The following is a 20,378-nucleotide window of genomic DNA, read 5'->3' on the forward strand; positions in this document are numbered from 1 at the left end:
AAAAGCTGAATAAGGAGTTAAGACTTTTACCCTTCTTCTGCAAAAGAATCAGAGGACTACTGAATTGACTTTAATTGTATGAGTGATCCCACATGTCCTGGCCCATATTTCAGAGGTGACTGGGGAACATGATAAAGTGTTTAATAAAGGAATCAATGTTCTTTTTATATTTTTTCCAGTTATCCTATTTGCCTTCGGGGTATTTTGCAGGAACAGTTTAATCACAGACAATTGAGTAATCATATTCTGCCATTCACATGATAGGTCAAGTACCCTTTTGTATACGAGGCATTGCATAATGTGTGTGTGAGCATACCATAAACCTCTGCTCGGCGAGATACCTCAAGCTTGCTTGAGTTCCTTCCCCATTATGTGCACCTCACAAAGGAAATGAGAGAAGCCAGAGTGCCCCCCCTGCAATGAAATGTAGAGTGGCACAGAGAATAGCTCAGCCTGCACATGCCAAAGAAAAACGGACTGAGGAGCTAATGGGATAGGAGGGCGGGGCCACCCCAGAACAAAGAAGCGGGAAATAGAACATGCTTATGTGCCTGAGGGGCTGAACAATTACATCTGGCAGTTTTCTAACTCAGCTTTATCTTGCTGTCCTGGGACTCCAGTAAAAGCTGCCTGCTAGGAAAATATCAGATAAGAATTCCATGTAATTTCCAGCTCCTGAACAAGTGAACAACCACGATAAGCATTTCCTCAGGCTTATATTTGATTTCTGTGTAAATCCATATGTGCTTAGGCCACCCACATGCCAGTACCTACCTCTTGTAAAATTTACATTCTTAGGTATGAGCGCAAAGGAATAAATTCTCAGTTTGATTCATGCAGAGTCAGTTCTATAGATGAAAAAAACTCTGTTCACTTGCAGATGAGATTATATCCTATTGTTCCTAAAGTATCTCAGATCACGTATGAGGTAACCAAAGCACTATGATCTATGTGACACATTAAAACTAAATTATGTGGGCCCCATGATTTAATACTGCACAATCTCTCTCTGGCTTCCAACCCCTTTCATTTAACTGCTGCCAATTCACTGCTCCTCACCCCCTCCCCCCCGCCACACACAAAACCAAACACACACACACACCTGGGGATATGGAGGGACAAAAGACAATCGTATTGTGCATTTAAGGAAGTATACAGGAGGATGGAGAGAAGATTATCACTAGTCAGAATCACTGTGTGTGTTTTCCATTGCTTCTCTCTGCCCCTGTACACTGCCCATCTACATAAATGTTTACATATTGAGCTTCAAAGATTCTCAGGAACAGGCACATTTCATTCCTTCTCATCTGCTGCTCCTGTCAGCTAGTCATTGCTCCTGCATACTTCAGAGACCTGCAGGAAGGAAGCCCCAGTATTGGAAACATGGTGCATTCTGTGGAAAGCTAGACCTAAAATCTTCAGTAAGGCCCTTTGTTTTCTGTAGAACTGCTGAAAATCACTGTGACAAAGTCAGGTACATTTAACATTTTGTAAATGTATTAAACATGAAAACACTCAAAATACTGAATTCTTTCTGCTAGTTCTTCCTGCTTGCAATTATGTTTACTTTACTTGGTTGCCAAATTATAAACTTTCAGTTGCCAGAAATGTTTGTACTGAAAATGTGTAACTAAATGGTAAAAGTTTTCAGGAGATCAGAAAGTGGGTACGTCTAGACTACAAGCCTCTTTTGAAAGAGATCATCTAGACAGCCACAAGAGTTTCGAAAAAGTGAGCTGCTTTTTTGAAAGAGAGCACGCAGGCAATCTGGATGCTCTCTTTCAAAAAAGCCCTGTTTGCATTCAAGAATGCCTTTTTTTTGAAAGAGCTCTTTTGAAAAAAGGTGTTCTTCCTGGTAAAAGTAGGTTTATCAATTAAAAAAAAAAACCTGCCACATTCTTTTGATTTAATTTCAAAAGAACGCAATGGCAGTCTAGATGCAGGTGAAGTTTTTTTGAAAAAAGGCCACTTTTTTCAAAAAAACCCTATAGTCTAGATATACCCCGCTGGAGGTATTATCATTTGGGTAGGATTATTAAATATATAGTTTAAATATTAAATAATGATTTTTAACATTAAATACAACCAAAGGACAGATTCATAAGATCACTATTCTCCCCCTAAACACACCCACACTCATATATGCTTATTCTTCCGGATCCCAATTGTTGCCTAATTCCTAAAGGAAGTAAAATATTACCAAATAAAACTGAATGAAAGCTTTATATCTGGCTCACAACTGCAAATCTTACCTGAAGAGACCAATCCATACAGGTGACAACGCGATGCTTTGACCAATGCTCATCATAGAACTGACGATTAAAGGAAAGGTTGGCTCCAGCTTGAACATCTCTGTGTGGATTCAAACAACAAAAAGTATGTTTTAAACTACCAAGGCTTAATTGGCATGACCCAAAATGTAGGGATTTCTGACGGGTTTCCTTTTCTATTTCCCCAACTTCGTCATCTTCACTTAATAATCCTATCCTTCGCTATTTGGTCTTATGGGTCATTTTACCTGGGAGTAACACAATAATCAAATATTTGCAATTGGGACAAACTAGTGCACATATTTGACCAAAGCAGAATTGCTAATTTCCACAGAGACATATCCCTTCTCCATCCACCTTTCTCAGTCACTGTGGGCAACCCTCCTTGCTGTGATTCAGGCCCACAACTAGGGCATCTTCCTCAGTTCTATCCTCTCTCTTGATCCTCGCATTCAGGCTTTGTCTAAACCTTGCAAATTCTTTGTGTCACATCACCAAGACAGAACCTCCCCTATCCAAGCATACATCCAATAGTCTCATCCTGGCTCTCTCATCAGCTCATGTGGTGACTACTGCAACATCCTCTTCTCTGGGCTTGACAAATGCAATCTTGCCCCCAATCATTTCCTTTCGAAATTCTGCAGCAAAGATTATTTTTTTTAGTTCATTGTTTTGACTGTGTTACACCTCCCCTTGTATCCCTCCACTGGCTCTCCTTTCTGTATCCATCAAATGTGAGTGATTTGTCTTAATTTTCAAGACCATTCTTAGCCCATCCCTACCCCAATTATCATCTTCCTCTGGTTACTGAAATGTCACTTCCCACTTCTAATCAGCCAATGATTCTAGAATTTATCACCCACTTGTTACATTTTCTAGCAATGACCCCTTCCCGTGCTGCCTCTTATGCATGTCAGGAGCTTCCTGTAAATATCCACAAAGACAATTCCTTTTCCTCCTTCAAATACCTTCTTAAAACTCTGCTTCACTGTGATGCTTACTAAAAATTTCAAAACTTTTAGGCAATTGATGAACTGTAACGACTGTGTATCACACTGACCAGTATAATCTCATTGTTTCCTTGTGCTCTTCTATCTGATCTGTCTGGATCCACCTCTTGTTCCTTGACTTATGCTTAGACTGTAAGCTTTTTGTAGTAGGGACCATTTTTTGTCCAGGGTATGTACAACACCTAGCACAATGGGGTTCTAGCCTATGGCTGGGACTTGTACGTGCTGCCACAGTTCAAATAATAATAATAATAAATAACACATCCCAAAGTGCCTATGAAATGTGCATAGTTCTCATACAACCATAATATGCCCCCGCTCCAAATCCACATAAGGTATCACCACACAAAGTATAATGAATGTCTGGTCTTATATATGTATTCCCCTATTCTATGTTACCTTCTTGTGTTCATTGTGGATTCACCCACTTTAAGGGTCCAAATAAGTTCTTTCATATGAAAGAAAACATCCAAACTCATTATTATGTATGGAGAGATGGACTCTTCACTAGCTCCAAACAGAACACCACAAAAAGGAGCAACCATGTGGAAGGGACACTGGATTCATACTTATGGAGATTCAGTGGCTGGGCAGCTCCACAGACAGGAAGTTGCTATGATTCCAACCCACAGGCTGGAACAGTCCCCCGTGGGTTGCTTGACAACTAGCAGTTGAGAAGTGAATTTCCATCCCCCCAGCCCCACTTAGGTTTGTCTCTGAAAAGGGAATGGTGAATTCAAAATATTGGGTTCTTCAAAGTTGTATCTTCATGGTTCTTCTTACACTTTAGACAAAGAAACTCTTGTTTTAATTTAAAGGTATTTAATTATTGTGATCTTGCATTTACACTGCACCTTTCAGCTACATGAATCCAAACACTTCACAGATTTTACTAACGGGCTGCATAAGCTCTGTGTGTAGAGAAATCACTTTTATCCATCATAAGAGTGCAGGAGCCTCTAGGGTGAACTGAAGCCTTTGTTCAGTAGTGGACTGCAATGCTACTCAACAGCTTAGGGCAATACATGAAGAATACTGAATCTAATTAAAACTATGGGGGGAATTTTAGAGCTTGTCCACACAAACACTTAGCATGTGCCAAACGAGGGTATGAATCTACCATTCTCTAACCTGCCACTCAGTATCTGGCTGGGTGGACCCTGCTACCACACAATAAATATTCCATAATAATTTTTGATGTACTTCACCACAGAAAATGTAGGGCATAGCAGCAGAGTTCACATGACCACACCATGCTCAGCAGTCTCGAGTGTTGTAGATTTGCACCTTGGCTGGTTGCACACTCATTTACCATGTACACAAGCTCTCATTTAGGCAGAATGTACTTACTCCAGGTAGAAACTAGCTAAGATTTCAGTACTAATGAAGACAGGTGGTAAAGACCTTTTTTTTTAACATTGTTTGGAAGATAGTGCTATAATAAGGAAGAATTGTAATGAAGAAGTTGTCCTAAAGATACCACTTAATGATCTAGTTACTAGATGCAAAGGGTCAGTGTTTTAAAATAGTAAGGAACATTGGGAGATTTTCATCTCCAATATAAGTTAGGCTCATAAGCACTTTTGAAGAGCCCATGAGCTTTTCCACATATTTAGGTGCTTAACTATCTGTAAAAATCGGGTCCAAAGTTTAAAAAGCCGTGTGAAAGGATAAATAATAATTAGAAGAAAAACTCAATTTTTTTCATCAAATGTCATCAAAATACTGACATTTTAATAACATGCTGGCTGTGTCTACACTGGCATGAATTTCCGGAACTGCTTAAAATGGAATACTATTCCGTTTTCAGTTTTTCCGGAAAAGGAGCATCTACATTGGCAGGCTGCTTTTCCGGAAAAGCCCTTTTTCCGGAAAAGCATCTGTGGCCAATGTAGACGCGCTTTTCCGGAAAAGAGCCCCGATCACCATTTTCACGATCGGGGCTTTTTTCCGGAAAAGACTACTGGGCTGTCTACACTGGCCCTTTTCTGGAACAGTGTTCCGGAATAAGGACTTATGCCCGAGCGGGAGCAGAACAGTTTTTCCGGAATAGTGGCTGATTTTGTACAGTAGAGCGTCGTTGCTTTTCTGGAAATTCAAGGGCCAGTGTAGACAGCTCGCAGCTTATTCCGGAAAAGCAGCTGATTTTCCGGAATAAGTTGCCCAGTGTAGACACAGCCAATAAGTTCTAATAAGAACTTTAAAAGAAATAAGAGTAATCAAGTATGATATTATTTTACAAAATAATTACAGATAGCACACGGATTATAGACTTTTAATTGTATCAACCTTTGAGAATTCATCATCTTTATACAGTATTCCATTTTTTAAAAGATGCACCTTTACCAGCTTTTTTTCAACATACACCAGGGTAGGGTGTTATTTTAAAAAAGGAAAAAACTGACCCATCTTTTTCTTCTACATCTCTGCCACTGTAGTCAAAGAATATATCTGCATCTTCAGCCAAAGCTCGCTCAATTACACGTATTGTCCGGTCAAAAAATATCAGGAATTCTTCTGAATGGAGAATCTGTTGTTTTTCTTCCTCTGTCAATTCTCTAGGAGGAGCTTACAAAGCACAAAGACAATGTTAGATTCTGGCAGCTGAGACCTTTCCAAATGAATTCAAGTCTTCAGTAAAAAAGAACTTTTTATACAAAAGCTTACTGCAGTACTGACAGGAATAAATCAGTGCTTTACATTTAAAATCATTATTAAGAATTATATTAAATGTATCTAAATATACCCCTGTATGCACAGAATTGTGGCATTTACACAGAAGATATCCTATGTCTTGCATATTTATTATTCTGAAGAGGAAAATACTTAAGACCCCAAATTAAATAAACCTTTCGTTCATATTTCAGGAAATAGTTCTGACTGACATTAATTGCAATACTAAATTTGAAAAAAGCATAACACTTATATAACAGAGAACCTGTCTTAAATGCCCTTTTAAAGCAGATAACTTTTTACGGCTAAAACAAAATAACCTTCTTAACTTGGTAAAAGTTATACTACAGCTTATTGTATTAAAAGAGCTGCCGGTGTTCATGTCAGACAATATTTCTGTTCTGTTCTTTCATTTTCTTCCTGGTGCAAATAGTAAATTTTGTTCTTGTTTTGGATAGTTTGTGCAACAGTGAAATAAATAGCTAAAGTACCTTTCTCATGTTAACAGTGAAGCAAACTCTAACAAACAAATGCTACTTGTCATGAAATACTTTATATTATTTGTAGAAGAACACTAAAACTAGAGTGCATGGACTTTCTGTACAAGTCCCTGCTTGCTGACACCATCAAAAGCTACAGAAAATCAAAACTTTTAACAGGCATAATATTTCAGAGCCAGATTCTGACATTTGAATAAAAAATATTCTTAACTCTTAAAAGACAAGCCATTTTCCAAATGAATGACCATTGGAAGAAATGTGACTACAGTACTTACATGTACATTGGGAAAGATTCCGTTTTTATCACTAAATGATGATATCCATCAATTTCACTGTACACACACAAACTGAAAAAATTATATTTGCATCAATAATAAGCAAAAATTACATTTAGGCAAACTAAGGAAAACGCTGTCTGAGAAATTATAAGAGTTTTATTTGAGGCTATTTAATATGTATATTTTGACATGTCATGTGGACTATTTGTGTTTTAACAATTATAAAAGTTTAACTTTTTGATTTTCATCATCTACTGTCATTAAATAAATATTGTCAGATCCTCCCATGGTCTGATCCTCCCATAATACTCGGCAATTGTTTAAAAAAACGTTTAAAATACACATTGATACTACAGGTTTCACCTCCCAAAACTGGCACTCTTTGGTCTAGCGAGCCCAGCAAACCTAATGGCAGAAGAACCAGCAGGGGGGCTGGGACCAGAGTTCGAGGCAGCCCTGGGCAATGGAGGACCAGGGCCAGAGCCCCCAGGAGCCCAGGGCAGAAGGGAGCCAGAGTTCCCGACAACTCTCTGTAGTGGGGTTTAGCAGGTGGCCAGGGCCAGATCTCCTGGCAGCCCATGGCAGCGTGGGACAAGAGCCCATGGCAGCCCAGAGTAGCAGGGGCGCAGGGGTGAGAGCTCACAGCAGCTGCAGCAATTCAGGGCCAGAAATGGAACCTGAAGCAACCCATGGCAGCAAGGGGCCGGGGCCAGAGCCCACAGCAGTCTGCAGCAGAGTGAGGCTGGGACTGGGGCCCACAGCTGCCCAGGGCAGCAGGGAGGGGAAGCTGGGGCAGGAGCCCCTGGCAACGTGGGGCTGAGGCCAGAGCCCTTGGCAGGATGGGGCCAGAGACAGAGCCCATGGTAGCCTGCGGCAGCGTAGTACCAGGGACTCAGTCCCCAGCAGCTGGAGCCTCTGGAAGCCTGGCTAGGGCTAGAGTCCATGGCCCAGCAGCTCTGGGGCTGGGGGCTGTGGCAGCCCAGCCAGGCAGGAGTCAGAGGCAATTCAGCCTGGCTGGGATAGGCAGTAGGTGGCTAGAGAGACAGGGGGGCCCAGCTGGGGCGGCAGCAGAGCCAGGAGCACTGAGGGGTGGCAGGCTGGGAAGCTGGTGGCAGGGGACCTCCCTTGATCTGGCAAGTTCCCTCATTCCAAAGGTGCTGGCCCAGGAAGGTCCAACTTGTACCAAAAAGTAAGGGCTCTATTTTGCCAAGTCTACATCAGATGGGTTTTTTAGGGTTGCACCCTCAATTGTCAATGTATGTGAACATAGCATATGGTTATATTCATTTATAATCAGTGACTAATGTATACAATGCCTAAGTTCTACATCTCCAAGGTACATTGCACTTTGCAGCACTAGAGCCTGACTCTTAGAGGCACAGAGCACTAGCAACTCGCAGTGCTGAGCAGGCAAAGGTACCTCCCAGAGCTCTGCAGCATACAAGAGAGCACACCCATTGCTACATGCCTTCACACTCCTCTTTATGCTGGTGGCCAACCCCGTCTCTGGTAGAGAAAAGGGGTGGGGACATGACCAGTGTTCCCTGTAAGTTGTGCACTTGTGTGGCCACTCAGGAGAGATTCAAATGCTGCCAGGCGGAATAGTCAAGTGCCCACAGCTAGATTTGTGTTTCTGCTGGTGGTGTTTCTACTGGTGGTGCACACAAAATTATTCTGAGCATAGATGGAAAAAATCCACACATGGATGGAAAAACCTAGCAGGAACATTGGCCATGACCCTGTCTCTTCACTTTCCTTTGTGGGATTGAGCAGTTGTAGCTGCAACTTGTTAGGGTGGTGGTGGGAACACAAGTGGGGATGGCTCTTTGTGCCCTGCTCCTCACCCTGCGTATTCATTCGAGGACCATCCACAATCAGGTCAGCTATAACAATCCTATTACAAAGTATAGGGGCCAGATCCTGTAAAGGAACTTTGTTGATTTACACTAATGGGGCCCAAATCATGAATAGGACATTTTCAATGTATTCCATCAGTTAAAACATGTTCTCTACAAGATGCACTGAGTTTGCCTTTCTTTTAAGGTTCAATAACCTGTTCATAATTTATAACTTGAGCATGGATATCAGTAGAAAAGGAAATTGAGATGTTCTTAGAGTTCCAAAGCTGATTACACCAAACAAACTCAGTTATTTGTAATGCGTTGTATGCTATCTCTAAAATGTTATAAATTGAACATAATAAACTGAATAGCTGTGTTTATCAATATGTCATTTTAAACAAAATTAATCTTTGTTTTAGTTATACAGGCTACCTTGGGAAAAGTGTACAGGATTTACCTTTGGAAAATGCCACAGGTGTCATTGTAATTACCACAAATTAATCCCACCGAAGGTCTAAATTCCTAGCTGGCAAAACTCTAATGACTTCAGTACAGTTATGCCAGAAAAGAATTTGGCACAACATTTGTAAATAGGCCCGCAAACAACATATCATAGGAGAATAATCAGCTAGGAAAGTGTGTTACTCAAACTATAGATTCCAACTGAATCAAAGGTCTTCTATGTCAGAGCTGATGGTTCAGATTTTTGAAAAATATCTCACAGTCTCTCCAGTTAAATAGCAGCAGCCCAAAGGTTAGTTCAATATACTTGGGTTTACCTTGTATTTCTGAGAACACCTCGAGAGCACTGATATTAAACTGTAACTTCATACCTTGGTGCTCCCTAACACTTAATGAAACTCAAAATGACAGAGTTCAAAGCTACACTTTGAAACTATGCTCCAGTTGTTGAGCAGTAGTATATAGGATTTTTGTTTCAAATGCCAGACTGACACAGCTTTGCACACACCTTTTGATATTTTTTTGCCCCCGCTAGCTTTATGTTGGGTTTTGGTCTTAGAAAGCTTGGCACCACGCTGCATCCAAGAGGGCACAGGAAGCCATATTTGCTCTCAGATACATGGATTCATAAAGATAGCACGGAGGTAGCAAAAAGCAGAATAATTATCTATGGTTCTCCCCAGCACTGGAGCACTGGAGAATCTGAGCACTTTGTAAACTTCACTGTGTTTATTGTCACAACACCCGTGTGAGATAAGGAAATACGATTATCGCCCTTTTACAGCTGTGGAACTGAAGGGCAGAGAAAGATGACTTACCCAAGGTCTTTGGCAAAACAGGGAACCAACCTGGGTTCTCAAGTTCCAGAGTAGCGCCCTAATCACTGGGGACCCTTCCTCTTACGTAATAATTTATAAGTCTGTCCTCATCATCCTAATTGCTCTACAGGTTTAAACAGATTCATAGTGCAGCCAAATATGCAGCAAGTCATAGGGGCCAAACTTACCTCAGACAGACTGAAATATGTGTGTGATGTTTACTGCTCATGATCCAGTGTTATATGACTTGGAGTATGAGCAGCGCTCTGAAAGCAAGAGCTCAGAAATAACATGGGAGAAGTCAGGGCAAGAAGAAGCACCAAATGTGATTTTGACTTTCTTTGATAGTATGAAAGATGAAAGAACATCTGGAAGTAGAGACCTGCATGGGACTATTTTTTAAATCCATTTCTGTTCCACCCTGCAGTGTCCACTCCCCCATCACACCTGCCCCTGAATTGTTTCTTATATTTGTATCCCAGTTGCAAAAAACTTATGTCCAGCAAATCCTGCAAGAGACGCAGATTCCCCAATGCTACTAAAATAAATTTATTCACTATATTATAAATATATATAGAATTTAGACAGAGTTTTTACCACTAAAAGAATAAACAAGTATTGCTTGAACCGTGTAAAAAAATGTGGGCTGCTGAATGATTTTAAAAAATCACAATTAATTATGAGATTAAAAAATAATCATGATTGCACTTTTAATCACACTTTCACAATAAAAGGATTTCATTACAATACTTGCATGAGATGAACTGAAAAAAATTCTTTCTTATCTTTTTATAATACAAATATTCGTAATAAAAATAAGATTGAGCACTTTGTATTTTGTATTGTAATTGAAATCGATATAGTTGAAAATGTTGAAAATTACCCAAAAACATTTATATTAAATTTAAATTTGTATTCTATTATTAACAGTGAGAGTAAAATGGTGATTAATTACAATTATATTTAATGTAGTTAATTTGTTTTGCATTAATCGCTTGAGTTAATTGTGATTGACAGCCCTACAAAATATTTATCCTGTTATAATAACATCAAATCTCTTTCTACTCCTTGCTTAAATTTAACCTTTATTACGGATAAAATCTTTATTAAAGAGAAAGAAAACCTTGCTTTATATTGCTATTCTATTTATGACAAATTAAGAGATGCAGTGTTTTTTTGCAAATTACCACAGTCTGGTTTATTTGCCCACCCAGTTCCGCCGACCACAAAGTACATTTTACCTGCTCCCACTATTACGGCAGCAGGTCATATAGGACCCGTAGGATTCTAGCCCTATGGCAGGGCTCTACCTGAGACCCATCCTAACGAAGATTACTGACATCTCCTTTGACAAAAGGTAGGGGGATCTACTGCCACCTGGCCTACAAATATAAACGGGGGTGGGGGAGGTGGAGAAGGGAGCAAAGAGGGCAATTGCCCCAATCCCCAGAGATTCAAAGGGGCTCCCAGCCACCATCACTGCTTCTGTGGTGGTGGCCAGAGTCCTGTACCCTTTTGAATTGTCACCAGAGCGCCTCTCCACACAGCTCTGAGGGCTGGGAGAGGGGGTCATGCTGTGGTCTGGGCGTCCTCAGTCCCGTCCTTCCACCCTTGACTTCTGGGGGGTCACTGTCGACAGACAAGATATTGGGCTAGATGGACCTTTGGTCTGACCCAGTATGGCCATTCTTATGTTGGGGGTATGGAGACCCCCGTCCCCCGACCTTGCTTGCGGGCCCACAGTGGTTGTCAGCCCACTGACTGTCATCCCAATGCAGGCAATAGACTGCTCAGTAATAAATAACTCATTATTCCACACCACAGACAATGCCATCTACTGCCCAGGGTATAACCTCCTTTTTCTAGGCTAGTTATTTCAAGCTAACATGAAGGCCTGCTAAATAGATATACTCTGGGATTGCTTGAACTAGTCTAAACTTGCACAGCATCTGGTCCATGTAGATAGATTGAGAGAGAGAAAGATGCACAGGGTGGGAGAGAAGTCCTACCCTCAGGCACCAGAGCAACTGAATAGTAAGTATCTGTGGTCTGTGTCACAGCCCCGTGATCCAGTTCCCAGTGTCTCTCCCAAGCCAGACATCCCTCTCCCACTGTGCACTGTGATATTACCGGTCCCCATGGAGTTACAAGCCGGATAGGGGGCATATACATCCCCTGCATGGCCCTCCTATGCAGTGGAACAAGAGACAAGACAAGAGAACAATATGTCTTTAAGTGCATTAGATGGAGGCATTGCATGTAAGAAAGGAACAACTTGCAAAAAGTTCATGTTGACCTACTGTTGTAGCCACTACTGTAGAGTAATTAGCACTAAATGAACTCATCTGGGGAGGACGCCTGTAATGAGACAATATCATCAAAGGACTGCTTTCCTAGTATTACAAACAACAAGCATGACAAGACAGTGAAAAAAAGCATAAAAGGAGAGAAAACAAATGTGAAGGCAAATGGTAAACTAATTTTAAACTCCAAATGCCTAAAACTCTCTGCAGCTTGGAAATATAAATTCTTTCCTTTGAGCATTTGCCAGTTCTATTTGCCCCCTTCCCCTCCACCAAAAAAAATCAGCAGAAGAGAAAAAGGAAAAAAATAAACAGCTTGAAAACTCCAGGGCATTCATGGGCAATGGAGACATGAATGGCTGAAGTTTTGCAGGATCGCCCTCCTATCTAGCGATAATCTGTGTGAGGCTGAGAGTCTATTAAACCCTCTTCAGTATCAGAAACACGTTGGCTAATGTTTGTAGGACATAAACAAGCTTGTCTCATTCTTCTTGCTGATACTTCAGATGCTCCTGGCAATATTAAGCTTCCTACTGAAACCTTTTTTTCATGTTTCATTCAGCTGCCTCTGAAGTTTTATTTGAGGGGAGCTCTGCTTACAAGAAGTGTTAATATCACTTTTCTAGTGCAAAGCACTTCTGCAACTAGTGACAAATACACCCAAGTCCAAGCAGAAAACTGAAACATGCACGGTTGCTTTTTTTAATACGAAGATTTTTCCACCCATTTATCTTTCAGAGCTACTTCCATTTTACCCCCGATCCTTATCCCTGTATGACCATTACCTTGAATAAAATAAAAAGGTTCTGTGTAATTTTCTGCAATTTTTTTCCTTTCTGGCAGCTTACAGATTCTTTGATCTCAGCCTTCAAGAGACACACACATTTCTTCTGAGAAAACTAGGAGAAGGCTAAGTGGCTGATCAAAGTATTCCCCCCTCCCCTTCCCTCAAAGGCCTTGTTCACCTGGATGTGCCCATAGCATCTTCACAAATTATATTTGACGGTGCAATATTTGGCTTCATACTTATTTACTATATAGAAGAAAACAAAAATATATTATTTTCATACCACTTTGATGTTAAACACAGGTTAAATAATACCATATTTAGTTTACCAGCATCAAGTGAGTATACATTTTTATTTGCTGGAATGTAATAAAAATAGTTGTAAAAAATGTGGACCAAATTCTGCTCTCTTATAAAAATGTGGTAACCCCATTCACTTTGTACTGAACTGGCTAATGTGTATGTGCACCTATGTCTTCTACTGGGTAGAACCAACTAGCTAAATAATGCATAGGCTCTATACTGCTGATTGATAACAGATTCTTATTAGATAGAAAGAGGGTCCAACTTCTAGCCCCACTTCGACTGTGAAGTTCTGATGGGCCACAGTGTGATGCATAGTGACAACCATGAAATCCTAGGGGGCCATGATTTCTTATAACTTCAGTGGAGTTGTATCATGTAACCATAAGTAGAATTTTGGCCTGATGTCTCTGGAGCTGTGTGGGTTCACAACAAAAGTCAATAAGCTCTCTATACACATTTTAAAATATGATTTTTAGAAATGTAGACAGACTATTTCAGAGGGAAAATATGATGTGCATCCAGAAACCACAATGAAATATATTCTACACTGAACCAAATATATTTTAAAAATAACAAAAATGGAACAAGACATGAAAGCAAGTTATTCAATATGTAGCTATGAAAATTAATGGCACTTTATCACTCCACCTATATTTTAAAAAAAAGTTTTAAAAAATAATGAAAGAGGGAGCAAGCTTATCATAAGGGTATAGCTATGACCAGAGATAGGCATTCTTAGTGAATGAACGTTTCCTCTAAAGATCTGTATTACCATTTGTGAAAAGCCAGTTTTAAAGTTAAGGAGATCTTAACTAAAGGTGAGAGGACAATGCTTGCTCTGAACAGCTGGGAGTCTTAAGGCCTTGTTTTTGCAATTTAAATACACAGTGGACTGCTACACCTATACAGAGTTCTGCTGATGTCAATGGAGTTCCACACAGATGCAGCATTCCTCCTACACATTGTAAATTGCAGGGCCTACATTAAAAGCTCTATATAGGTTAGATCTCTTAGGCAAGTATAAATATGCAGCCCAGAGTAAGGCTAGAGATAACGAGGTTAATTCAGTCAGGGAAGGTGAGACCCACTTCTAGCAGCTGATCTGGAAGTGTGAACACTAAGAGAGGAAAAACTGCTTTTGTACTTGGCTAGCCATTCACAGTCTTTGTTTAATCCTAAACTGATGGTGTCAAATTTGCAGATGAACTGTAGCTCAGCAGTTTCTCTTTAAAGTCTGGTCTTGAAGTTTTTTTGCTGCAGGATGGCTACCTTTAAATCTGCTACTGTGTGTCCAGGGAGATTGAAGTGTTCTCCTACAGGTTTTTTTATATTGCCATTCCTAATATCTGATTTTTGTCCATTTATTCTTTTATGTAGGGACTGTCCAGTTTGGCTGATGTATCTAGCAGTGGGGCATTGTCAGCACATGATGGCGTATATTATATTGGTAGATGTGCAGGTGAATGAGCCAGTGATGGTGTGGCTGATCTAGTTAGGTCCTGTGATGGTGTCGCTGGTGTAGATATGAGGGCAGATTTGGCACCGAGGTTTGTTGCCTGGATTGGTTCCTGAGTTAGCGTTACTGTGGTGCGGTGTATAGTTGCTCGTGAGAATTTGCTTCAGGTTGGCGGGTTGTCTGTGGGCGAGGACTGGCCTGCCTCCCAAGGCCTATGAAAGTGAGAGATCATTGTCCAGGATGGGCTGTAGATCACTGATGATGCGTTGGAGAGGTTTTAGCTGAAGAGTGTAGGGGATGGCCAGTGGTGTTCTGTTGGTTTCTTTCTTGGGCTTGTCTTGTAGTCGGAGGCTTCTGAGTACATGTCTGGCTCTGTTAATTTGTTTCCTCACTTCCTCGTGCAGGTATGGTAGTTTCAAGAATGCTTGGTGAAGATCTTGTAGGTGTTGGTCTCTGTCTGAGGGGTTGGAGCAGATGTGGTTTTACTTTAGTGCTTGGCTGTAGACAATGGATCATGTGACGTGTCCGGGATGGAAGCTGGAGGCATGAAGGTAGGCATAGTGATCGGTAGATTTTCAGTATAGGGTGGTGTTTATGTGACCATCACTTATGGTGTCCAGGAAGTGGATCTCTCGTGTAGCCTGGTCCAGGCTGAGGTTGATGGTGGAGTGGAAGCTGTTGAAATCGTGGTGGAATTCTTCCAGAGTCTCCTTCCCATGGTTCCAGATGATGAAGATGTCATCAATGTAGCGTAGGTAGAGAAGGGGTGTTAGTGGACAAGAGCTGAGGAAGCATTGTTCCAGGTCAACCATAAAAATGTTGGCATATTGTGGGGCCATGCGGGTGCCCATAGCGGTGCCACTGGTCTGGAGGTATATATTGTCACCAAATCTGAAATACTTGTGTGTGAGGATAAAGTCACAGAGCTCACCAGTTGTGCTGTGGTATCATCAGGGATACTGTTTCTCACAGCTTGTATTCCATCTGTGGGATGTTTGTGTAGAGAGCCTCTACATCAATGGTGGCTAGGATGGTGTTTTCTGGAAGATCACCAATGCATTGTAGTTTTCTCAGGAAATCAGTGGTGTCACAGGGAGTGCTGATGGCATAGGGTTTGAGTAGAGAGTCCACTTATCCAGACAGTCCTTCAGTGAGAGTGCCAATGCCCGAGATGATGGGGCGTCCAGGATTTCCAGGTTTGTGGATCTTTGGTAGTAGATAGAATAACCCTGGTTGGGGCTCTCAGTGTGTGTTGATTTGTTCCTGTGCTCGTGTCGGGAGTGTCCTGAGCAGATGGTGCAGTTTCTTAGTGTACTCCTCAGATACTAGACCTTTGAATTGTTATTCTATTTCTGATGCCTACAGATAGCCCTTAAGGGAGGCTTAAGTGATGTAGATAGCACTGAGCTGGCCCACTATACAGTGAATGAATTTTTGTTGTCACTATGAAACAGATCCAATAACAGACACTGATCCTGCATGCATTTATGCATGTGATTGGTGCCATTGATCACTATTGTGGTCACTATTCCTGTTGGTAAAATTAAGCATATACACATATTTGGGCACCTATAATTCATTAAGAAGGACTCAGATTTCCTTTTGAAAATACCCAAAACTCAGAAAAACTCAGCTGGCTTAGAGAAAAATGAAACTTAAAAGGGCTGAGGTCAATCTATTAGGTTTTTTTTTAAATGAACCTATTTTTGAATTATACACATGTAAAAATTATCTGTCTCCCGCTTTTCCCTCTCATGATTCTTTTACTTTACACTCCTATAACTCACACAAGCTCAAGCTGATTTTTTTAAATCTGTTTAAAAAAATGTGTTCCCTGAGCTGAAACCAAATTTCAGCCCAGAGCAAATTTTTATGGCTGGGTTATAAATCCCTGAAAAACAGGATTCATAATGGAAGTGCTGACACAGCCTTAACTACTATATAGCAGTGTGAATGGCGCCACTATAATATCTATTAGAGATTCTTTAAAAAGTTTGCAAAATATTGTCTTGCCTTGCAGAAAAAAAGAAGCCAGAGTACTTAATGCCAACATAAACATGCTTTTAACCCATTATGTGCTAATTTGCAGAAAAGCCATTAATTCTGAATAAGGCTCACAGAGTGCAGCACTGGCAGGAAATGTTCTTCAAAAATCCTGTTTGACTTGCAACATGGTTTTAATCACTTCCATGAAACACAAAAGATGGCTTCAGACTGAGTTTTGCTAAGAACACGAGAAGGGGGGTTGCTTTAGGGAGGCAAACAGACTTGTTTAGGGATAAAAGGTAAAGAAACATAGCAAACATCATTTGATTCACAGTAGCAGCATCGGTGTGCTGTCCTTTCACCTCTACCACCACTCATCAAGTTTGCTTACTGTCCAGCAAGAGTGAATTTACTCACTGAGTATTAGCACCCCGCTAAGACTGTCATTTGCCCTTGTTATCATCCTCTGTTTTGACTTCTGTGGTATGAGTGTCACAGAGACCACCGCTACCAAAACTTTGCACATCCATCACTCACATGAGATAACGGCCTCTGCTAATCAAGGAAGGAAGCCAGTGGTCAAATGAAACACTTAAACTAGACTAAACTATAACAAAGAACTTGATGATGTTAGTTATGGCACTCATTCAGATAAAACAACATGAGGGCTCACTTGCAGGTATGCGAAGAAATAAAATAAATAAGATATTTTTGAGACTCTATTTAGGTTTTCTTTCTTTAGCCCACTGTCTCTTCCTCCTAGATTTCAAATATAAGTATTTGGATTCTCTTTATGTGGTAATTGAAGGGAAACTCCATGACTCAACATACGTTGAACACTTTCCATGGTATTCAGCAACGTTCAGAGAATTCCTGGTATAATGCAGAAAAAATGTCTTAACAGCCTCTTTTGCTTATGCTCCAAGATGGTCAGGCCCATTTTGTGCATTCTCCAGATATCAATTCCTTCTGCACCTTATTTCTTTTACATCACTAACCTAGATCTGCATCAATAGAACTATTTAAAGTTTTCAAAATTGCCAGGCTGCTATTTTGGCACTACTGCCAATAGTAAGCACTGTACATGATGGACACATGATGGTAACTATTTGCAGGATAGGGCACTTAAAATGATAATAAAATCCTATTTTTCACACATACCTTCTTTCACCTCACGTTTCTGTTCTTGATTTTCCAACTCTGAGTCGTTCCTTGCCTTGGGTTCCACGATCTCATCATCGTCCTCATCCTCTAGAAAAAGAAATAAAGAATTATAACTCTCTGTTTGAGTGGGAGAAGTTCCTCCTGGACATCTTGTAGCCATTGAACCTGTTAGTAAGCATAACTACAACAAATATAAATGAATAAATTACCTACAAATGTCCTTCTCAGAAAGTTCTCAAGAGCCAGAAAGACAACATTCTAGCATTAGACACCTGTTACTGCCACTCCCTCTGGCGACTTTCCATCTCAAATGTCTTAAGAATGGTTCTCTGACCCCAGAGATGATTTCTTGGATGGCATAGGAATAGAGGCAAACATGTGTCAAGCCTGGCAGCTATTCCACAAGTGGAACACCTGTTATCCAGACACCTCATTTCCAATTCAATTCTCACCAGATTAATTTGTCTTTTGACCTACAGGAAAGGGTTAAATAGAAGTCTGACCTCAGGTCAGATGCCAGTGGCAAGCAAACAAGCAGAGTACAGTTCTGAAAAGTCATCACCATCAAATGGGAGAACACAGCAACCAAAAGTGGCATTTGAAGTTTAAGAATGGTTCTTGCATTAATATGAATTTAATGAACACTTAAATTTGACACATGTCAGTTACTAATGCCAGATGTTTTATTGACCTTCTCTGACCTATGCAAATCTATCTCTTTCTCTCTGCCCTCCTCCTTCCCTCCATTATATAGTCACCCTTTTTTCCTGGAAGGACAAAACTGTCAATTCTTTTCATGAAATTGTCTGAAGTTACAAGGGATGTGATTGTTCAGACCAATGTGCAGACTGAAAGAAACAAATCCAAATTTCACCCAAATGGGAGCTCTGTCCTGGTCCCAGCACTAGCAATGCAATGCACTCCCCAGTCCACAGGTGCTGCACACAGCAAGACACACCCATGGAAAAGTGATCATGATATACAGAAAAAAATGGCATAGTCAAGACAAAGTAGTCTACACTGCATGACCATGTTCCATACACACAAACTGGGGCCTAGATACTGTGGTGCTTTATAAATTCAATAGATTAAAAGGCTAAAGTACAGACAGTGTGGAATATGGAACTGTGAAAAAAACATAAATGAGCTATTGAACTATAGTAATTATTGCATTGGAATAAGCTGGGGGAAAGGACATTGATCTCCACAGTTGCATGCTGCAGGACAATTGAGCATCGACACAGTACTGGAGTCTTTCTTTATCTTGGAGAATGTATGGTGTTTTGATTTGTGTCATATGTGCCCATAGCAGTGGATCAAATGCTATGGTTCCTTTGTGACTTTACCATCAATCTGCCTATTGACATAAAAGGCTGGGTAGCATTTTCTAGGCATGCTTGCTGGATCCATGATCTGATCATGTACTCTTAGCCGCTGCAATTGTGGCATCTGGCAATTCTAAGACAAATGTATTAGGGCCTGGAAGCAGGATTATATGGTCAGTGCCTTGACCCTCCCATTCTGGGCTCAGCATGACTCCCCTGCCTATCAGCCTTTCCCTGTGACTATTGGATGCAGGGATGGAATTCTACTTTGGTATTTTCTGAAATAGATTTTTCCATGGCTTGTTCCTCTCCCTGCATCCTCAAGGTATGTCTAGACTATAGAGTTTTTCCAACAAAACCTGAGTTATGTCCACACTGCAAACACGTTCTTTCGACAGAAAATTGAAAGAACAGAGGGGTTTTTGTGCAATTAATAGTCCTCATTCTATGAGGAAGAAACCTTTTTCTGAAAGAGCTCTTTCACAAAAAGGCGTGTGTGGATGGGGAAGAGGGAGTTTTTTTGGAAGAAGAAAGAAGAGGAAAAAGCACAGGTGCCCTGGTGACCATTCTGTCCATAGCAATCACTGCTTACATGTGAAATAGCATCCAGGCAGTCTGGACACTATCTTTCAAAAAAGCGCATTGCTTTTTTGATGCACTTCTGCAGTGTCTACGCTCTCTTTCGCAAGAAGTTTTTTTGGAAGAGCTTTTCCGAAAAAAGCATCTTGCGCATAAAGCCTGTAGTCTAGATATAGCCTTGGGGAACAATCTGTGAACCAAGAAAAAAAATGTATAAATAAGGATAAGATGACAGGTATGCAGGACTTCCTAAAGCATATATATGCAAATTTAATACTGGAGTTCTGTTTCTATATCTGCACACAAAAAGCTTTCTATCTTAATGCAAATCCTTCTATGTAACAAATGCGATTTCTTTAGATTTAATTGCAGAAATATTTTTTAAAATATGTGAAATGCTTGTTTCTAAAGAAAATGTGAAAATTTCTGTACACCGACACACATTTCAGTATATTGATTTTGCTGGATTGCAACTCCTAAGGGTTTACAATAAATTACACATAGGATATAAGGTGTGTGAATATTGGGTGGGTCTCTTTATACACACTCATTTAAATAAACCTACATTAAGAGACTTTAAGGTTGCAAAACTAAATACTAAAAAGCTAGGAAATGGCCAA

At 40.5% G+C, this 20,378-nt stretch overlaps 1 protein-coding gene across 4 annotated transcripts in view; it reads right to left on the bottom strand.

The window, feature by feature from the left end:
• Nucleotides 1-20,378, bottom strand: part of DYNC1I1 (dynein cytoplasmic 1 intermediate chain 1) — a 288,063-nt gene that overhangs the window by 128,944 nt on the left and 138,741 nt on the right. For all 4 annotated transcript variants that reach the window (XM_006114494.3, XM_006114493.3, XM_075922334.1 and 1 more), the window contains 3 exons: nucleotides 17,852-17,941; nucleotides 5,686-5,848; nucleotides 2,253-2,352 (listed from right to left, as the gene is read on the bottom strand). In XM_006114494.3, the coding sequence (XP_006114556.1) occupies nucleotides 2,253-2,352; nucleotides 5,686-5,848; nucleotides 17,852-17,941 (353 nt within the window). The remainder of the gene's footprint in view (nucleotides 1-2,252; nucleotides 2,353-5,685; nucleotides 5,849-17,851; nucleotides 17,942-20,378) is intronic.

The sequence above is a fragment of the Pelodiscus sinensis genome, chromosome 2 (genome assembly GCF_049634645.1).
Source record: "Pelodiscus sinensis isolate JC-2024 chromosome 2, ASM4963464v1, whole genome shotgun sequence".
Taxonomy (NCBI): Eukaryota; Metazoa; Chordata; order Testudines; family Trionychidae; genus Pelodiscus; species Pelodiscus sinensis.